At 35.8% G+C, this 7,238-nt stretch overlaps 1 protein-coding gene across 1 annotated transcript in view; it reads right to left on the reverse strand.

Annotated features, from left to right (window-relative positions):
- Positions 1–1,186: 1,186 nt before the first annotated feature.
- LOC111460967 (something about silencing protein 10) overlaps positions 1,187–7,238 on the reverse strand; it is an 8,218-nt gene continuing 2,166 nt past the window's right edge. Inside the window, exons 4-17 of the mRNA XM_023104360.1 lie at positions 6,429–6,525; positions 6,065–6,213; positions 5,727–5,861; positions 5,453–5,589; positions 5,087–5,174; positions 4,678–4,857; positions 4,237–4,410; positions 3,390–3,467; positions 3,109–3,245; positions 2,870–2,999; positions 2,023–2,273; positions 1,824–1,884; positions 1,665–1,733; positions 1,187–1,550 (exon numbers count right to left, since the gene is read on the reverse strand). Coding sequence (XP_022960128.1) covers positions 1,419–1,550; positions 1,665–1,733; positions 1,824–1,884; positions 2,023–2,273; positions 2,870–2,999; positions 3,109–3,245; positions 3,390–3,467; positions 4,237–4,410; positions 4,678–4,857; positions 5,087–5,174; positions 5,453–5,589; positions 5,727–5,861; positions 6,065–6,213; positions 6,429–6,525 — 1,818 coding nt within the window. The 3' untranslated portion in view covers positions 1,187–1,418. The remainder of the gene's footprint in view (positions 1,551–1,664; positions 1,734–1,823; positions 1,885–2,022; positions 2,274–2,869; positions 3,000–3,108; positions 3,246–3,389; positions 3,468–4,236; positions 4,411–4,677; positions 4,858–5,086; positions 5,175–5,452; positions 5,590–5,726; positions 5,862–6,064; positions 6,214–6,428; positions 6,526–7,238) is intronic.

Below are 7,238 nucleotides of genomic sequence, written 5' to 3' on the forward strand. Positions count from 1 at the left end.
GCTCAACTCAATGAATATTGATAGAATCTTTTATTTGAATATGTAATACAATGCATATAATGACGTATCCTCGTACATCTCATGTTGTCATAATATATCACATCATCATAATCATAACAACATAATATATCATATCATCACAACATATCATCATATCAAATATTTGACATGTGCAGGGGCCACTGATTATGTATCATCATATATAAGACAATTCTTTTGATCGTGCTGGTAGTAGGGCAAGGCCATTTACATGTGTAGGGGTCATTAGGCACGTGTCAAGACAATTCTTACGGTCGTGCCGATAGTAGGGCAGGGCCACTTACATGTGCAGGGGTCACTAGGCACGTGTCATCATACATAAAGACAATTCTTACGACCGTGTAGATAGTAGGGCAGGGCCACTTACACATGCAGAGACCACTAGACACGTGTCATTATACATAAGACGATTCTTACGACCGTGTCGATAGTAGGACAAGGCCACTTACATGTGCAGGGGCCACTAGGCACGTGTCATCATACATAAGACGATTCTTACGACCGTGTCGATAGTAGAGTAGGGCTCTAGACACGTGTCATCATACATAAGATGATTCTTACAATTGTGCTGGTAGTAGGGCAGGGCCACTTACATGTGAAGGGACCACTAGACACGTGTCATCATACATAAGACGATTCTTACGACCGTGACGATAGTAAGGCAGAGCCACTTACATGCGCAAGGGCCACTAGGCAAGTGTCATCATGCATAAGACGATTCTTACGACCGTGACGATAGTAAGGAGGGCCACTAGACACGTATCATCATACATAAGACGATTCTTAGGACCATACCGATAGTAGGGCAAGGCCATGGGGCCACTAGGCATGTATCATCATACATACGACAAATTTTACAATTGTATCAATAGTAGGGCAAAGCTACTTACATGTGCAGGGGTCACTTGACACGTGTCATCATAAGACAATTTTTGACGATAATTTTTGACGATAGTAGTACAGGGCCACTAAGTTCAATATCAAAGTTCATAAACATTTTTTTTTATAAAAATTCAAGCCAAAACAGTGATGATAAACCAAATTTATAGTTTAAATAAATTATAAATCAAAAGTATTAATAGTTATGTCGAATCTAATTTCTTTCTAAAATCAATAAATTTCATCAAATTAATTTAACATTTCAAACACATAAAACCAAAAATAAAATTGTTATCCAAACGGATTTAGATTGATCTAACATAAATTTTCTCAGATGATTTACAGATTGACCAGCTATTTGATCCATCAAGACATTCATAAAGAACATTATGCTACTTGACAACTACTGATTGAGAAGATAAAAAAATAACTTGAATAATACAGATTTCCTCATGCCCGTAATACTCTCAAGAAGACAAAACTGGTACAATCCCATTGTTCTAACTCTTAAACCGGATGCTCCGACTGATTCCTGTGTTAATTCCTGTCGTCTCTCCACCGTACGAATGAATAGGCTGCTTAACTTCTCGGACTTGACCTTTACGACGATTAGCTGCATCTTTAAACTTCAACTGCACCATTCACATTCACAAGTACATGAACAGAAATGTAAGTAGAAATTTTAATGGAGGGAGAAATGTGTTATAATGGTCGAAGGGTTGATGATTTGCATATATTGTAAGTACCTTGTATTTCTTTCTTGGGTTCTTCGTCAACTTCTTTCGAGGTCGAGTTAAGCCTCGGTTCTTCTCCATCTAAACACATCGTGTGAAAATGTAAATGAATCCATGTGCAACAACTGAATCGAAAGAGGAAAAGCTGGTGGAGAGGAAGGTAGTACTTACTTGATAAGTGATTTTGCGTTTTCCATCCACAGTTTTCGGAGACGATGGAATTTCCGTCGTCCTGCAGAAGTTGTTTGTTAGACAATGTTGTACATTAACATATGATATTAAAGAGAGGAAATGTTAAACTTCAGCTTTGGTGATAGAAACATATGTGATATATAAAAGAGTCGTACAGTAAAGTGTGATAGAAACATACCTGGAGTAAATTTCAGCCTTGGCAGCAAGTTTTGCAGCACGTTGTTGTTTGACTTCCTTGTAGAATTCATCTTCAGAATCTGCTTCAACATTTCCTTTCACATCCCCCTCGTCACCGTCGCTTTCACTCTCAAGAACGCTAGTGTCGTCCTTTGACTTGAATCCAGCTCTCGCCAGCATTTGAAGTTCATATTTCCTCCGTCGTTCCCCAATATCATCTCTTGTAGGCAAATCATCATCACCAGAAATGACCTTCAAGGAGTTAACCAAATAAGCATAAAATACTATTAGGCACAAAAGTTCTAAATGCAAGGCGTCGTAATTTAGAAACAAATCTTTATATCCCCGCACGAAAGTTCTGCATCTGTTATGCATCACATTCATGTCCATGTTGAATTCATTATTTGAACAGTATCTTGAAATTCTAATACTTGGATATGAACACATGAACACTTCTCTTTGATTGCCTCTAACCAAAGAGAGACAAGAGAATGTATAACCAAAGAGTTAAGTGTTTCTTCTTTTTAATAGTTGTAACCCTCCCTTCGTCTAGTCCTGTCTGGCTTTTTTCTTTATTTTAACTTGGCTCCTCTTGGTTTGGGCTATCCTTTATTTTATGGCATGGTTGTATCATCTCCCAAAAGTATGGTTTTCTCATAAAGAAAAAAGAAAAAGATTAATGCTCATAGTCTCCAAGATTGAATTGGCTGTTTCCATCAAATTCAAACCTTAGTGAAACTCGAACTACGTTTATGCAATATGTGCAAAAGGTAACCCAACTCCTCGTATATCCAAATAATCCTTATTAGGGGAAATGAAAGGGTCAAGTTGATATATATCGTTCAAACCTTTGGCTTCTTCAGCTTGGCGACAACAAGACGGGTGAGATCTGCTGCACCGGCAGAAGTATCTCGGCCCTTCCTCTTAGCAGCTTGAGCATCAGTATCATCCTTAAAATCGTCATATGCTTCGAGCTTCCTGCATGGTCCAAATAGGATAAATTATTTGTCAGAATACAAGCGAATAATAAGTGAAACTCCATATTTTTTGAGTAATAGTCTCTTTTCATCACATCAATGAAAAGTACCGATTAATTGGTTGCAGGTGCTTCATTGCTCCATTTTGCTTTGGTTCAATTAGAGTGAAGTCCTTTTGTTTTAGCTTTTCTTCAAGGAGGGCTCTTACTTTTAACATTTCCATGCTCTGGACACCCATTTGATTGTCCTGCAAATGTAAAAATTAAATTAAATAATAAATGATAAATAAAAATTAAAGAAAGCCAAATAGAAACAGGATGATAAGAGCAATTAAGAATTATCATAAAAGAAATCTCATCAACGTATTTAGTAGTGCACATTGCACAATTACCACTTGTTTATGCTTTCCTTCTTTCTTGCCTTTCTCCTTCAATTTATCCACGTTGTCTGACCCGGTCTTTGCATTGGGCTGCATAAGAAACAAAATCTTACAAGTCAAATTCTGGATGCATATACCCTTCCAACGTACATAGCCATCGACTTCATCAGGAATGATGATTGATCAAAATTCAAACTATTTTTAACTCTCTGATTTTAACTTTAAACTCTAGTCAGAGAAACAATTTAATGAATTTGTTATTTTAATTATTCCATTTACATTTTATATTTAACATTAGATAATATTCATCACTGTTTGTGTCACATATTCAAATAAGTTGCAGAAACTTATGCGGAAAAGTAAACTACTGTGCGCCTAGCAGAAAACTATTTTGAACGTAACCCATAAAAGCCTAAATATTGTGTGTTTCTGCTTTTGCAACTATAGAAGCATTCCTGATACTAAAGATTAACTCAAATTTGAAGAAAGAATATAGGATATCATATAATGTTAAATAACCAAATAAATAAAACAGTCCACAAGAGAAAAATAATGATATACGTGTAGGTAGATGCAGATCATTATCCAAATGTGGGTATGTATCATTGGAACATATGATAAATTTTAAATCTCAAAAACAGTTTAGAAAACTTGTCAATGTTTGCTATTTTAATGAAAACAACACACGCTGACTCAGAAAGGTAAAATATTTCTTCATTATTTTCCCTTGGAACAAGTAACCAACAAAGGATAAACCTCAAGTAATATATGATGTTGAGATACATAGACATGCATATAAGACATTACGGCATCTTAAAATATGTATAAACAAAAACCTAGTGTTAGATTGAAGTAATACCAATCCCACTTCTTGGCCATCAGAAGCGTGATGAGAAGACCCCTGATCTTTTGTGAAGAGCTCAGCTAAAACAGAAGCATGCTCTTTGTTCAGTTTTACATCTGTTTCTTCTTGATGATATTTGTTAATGATCTCTTCTAACTCAGATGGAAGATTCTCGTCAAGTTGTTTCACCTGTGAGATACAGAACTAGTTCACACTTGCAACACTGACAGGTGACATAAATAACAAAAACAGACAATATATCGACCCTCATGACAGCACTACTTGTTTTCATGCATAACAAAGGAAGAAAATATGAGGCACTTGTCATGCTAGGTAAACTATTTTCATACGATGCGACAACAACAGGCTCATGGAGAAAAAGAATAGTTATGATTTGATGGGAAAAATCATTTAGTGGTTAAGCATATAAAACTGAATTGAGAGGTAGGAGGGAACCTTATCCAATAAGCTTTTTATCTCTACAAGCCGAGCTATTACAGGATGATCTCGTACTGCTTGCCCTTCAGACTTCAAGAGAAGATAGAAGGCTATAGCTTGGCAATAAGAGAGCAAAATAAGCTGCTTTAACTCCAAATATTGCAGTCCTGCTCCCACTGCAATTTTCCCGTTTTTAACCTAAAGAAATAATCAAGTGTAAAGATCAGTAAGTTAGTAATGCCCAACGTCATCTAAGTAAACAGAAAATCGATCGAATACAAACTTAACACGGCAGAATCCTAATAAACTCTGTAAGGAATATGGAATTTGTTCTCATTTTAAATAATTATGTTCAATAGGAAAAAGTACCTTACTAGCGTTGAGCATGCATGATGCTCAATTTTAGGTGAACGAGAGAAAAATGTACCTTGTTTAAAACTGGATTAATTTTGCTCTCAAGTTGATCCACTGCTTCATTCAATTCGGACAGCAAACCAATTAACTCTGGAGCAGAACTGTAATACCAAAATTTCACGAGCGGGAGATGTAAGAAAGCCATAGAGAACTTCAACTTCACAAAGAAAAAGAGATCGAGCAAGTTGTAGAAATACTTGGTATGATCTTTTTGAATGGATTACAAACTCATAAGCAATTCCACTATCACTTTAAACTCAATTAATACAGGAATAGTAAGGCAGCCATTGCAGGCAATTGAGAAAGCTTTGACCACAGGGGGAGGCTGGTTAAAGTGTCATGAAGGTGATGAAAAACTAAATAAATAAATAAGCAATACCTGTTCAAGACATCCATCTGCTCCTCCCTTGTAAGAGAATTCACGTCTTTAGCAATCTCCTGATATGTGGCATTCATATCATCTGGAGCTTCATTTCTGGTTGAAGTTTTTGGATCAATTCCTTTTGCAGATATTTCCTGTGATGGCAGAAATTATAGTCATGTAAGCGTTCGTTGAGTTTATAGTTCGATGAGCGAAAAACTACTCCAACTGATTTTTCCTTTTTTTTACTTGAGAGATATATTTGATAGTTCAATACAAGAGAAACAAATACCTCTAGAGTTAACTCCCTATCACTCTCATCGTCAATGCCAAAATCTTCCAATGAGAAAGTTTTTGCTTTCTCCTTCTGCAATCGAATTACCTCTTCCTCCTCTTCGGCAAGGGACTCATCATCACTTGATTGGATCTTCATCGAGTTAAAACATAAAATATTATTTCAACTACAATTTGAATTCTATTTGATAAAATGAAACTATAAATTAAAGCACATTGTATTGACAACACTAGAAAAGAAACACGGTTCCATTCAGATTGACAGTCAAACTCAAAAAAGATGAAATGAACCAGTTAAGTAGTAACAAGAAAAAACCATAATCTTTAGGTCCTCACTTCAAAATCACGATTATCAGCATCATAGTATTTGCCTTTCCTTCCACCCCATATAGTCTTTTGTTCTTCCATGTCCTCATCTTCATCCTCGTGCATTTCATCATCTACGCCACCAAACTTTTCCCGCAAGAACTTCTGTTGTCTGGCAACTATTACAAACAAGCAAAATTGGATCAGATTAACAGATTAAAAAACCATAATTATGATGAATATCCAAAATTGGGTCGTGTCATGCTGCCTCTTTTTCTTAATATAAAGTTGACTTCAATGATAGATTTTTTTGACCCATGAGTTGTTATCTGTAGCAAAAATGAGCAGAGACAAGAAATTTTGAAATATATTTACTTCTCAAACCACGTCTTACTTTTTGCAGCAAAACCAGTATCACGGATATCTTCTTCATCATCATCTTCATCTTCATATTCATCTTCATCTTCATCTTCATCTTCATCGTCAACACCCTGAAAAGATAGAGCAAATGTAAGTATTAAGGAAAGTTTAGTGGGAACTGAAAGCTCTCGTACAAGGATTAGGGAAAGAATCAGACTAGTATTGCAATGCACAATTGCACATGCAGTCTTTTTACTATGGAACCAAAAGATGATTGTCTTGATCCAAATAATAAAAAAACCATTACATTGATATGGTGAAATGTGTACAAAAACCCTACCGACTTGTAATTAATAAAAGGTACTTCCAGTGAGTAATGAGAATAGACATGCTATAGTTAAAAAAAGGAGCCTATTCACTCCAATACAACGCTAAAAGGGAGTAGCCTCTATAAAACTAGATGTCTTTTTCCTTATTTAAAGAGATGATAATTCCATTCAAGCCACAAACTCTAAAAGAAAGCCCAACCGTATGATCATCACCTCTCCCTCCCCAAAACTTTCAAGTCTATCAAGGATGAATTGTCAAGAAAAGGGTTGTTGCCTATTGGTTCAGGGTGACAAGCCCACATTCCTTCTTGTCACTGCTCAAAGAAATACATTCCTCAATCTCTTGCCAAAGATAAATGATACGTACCTAAATCCCTTCCTATCATCTAAAAATTTCATGTCCTCCAAAGTTCAAAATAAAATACATACATTTTTCTTCTGGTCCTCGTGTTAAGCTCGTCCAAACACAAGAAATATCAGAATCAATCACTTTTTTTTTTTTTTTTTTTTTGAAG

This window comes from Cucurbita moschata, unplaced genomic scaffold (genome assembly GCF_002738365.1).
Source record: "Cucurbita moschata cultivar Rifu unplaced genomic scaffold, Cmos_1.0 Cmo_Scf00024, whole genome shotgun sequence".
Lineage (NCBI taxonomy): Eukaryota > Viridiplantae > Streptophyta > Magnoliopsida > Cucurbitales > Cucurbitaceae > Cucurbita > Cucurbita moschata.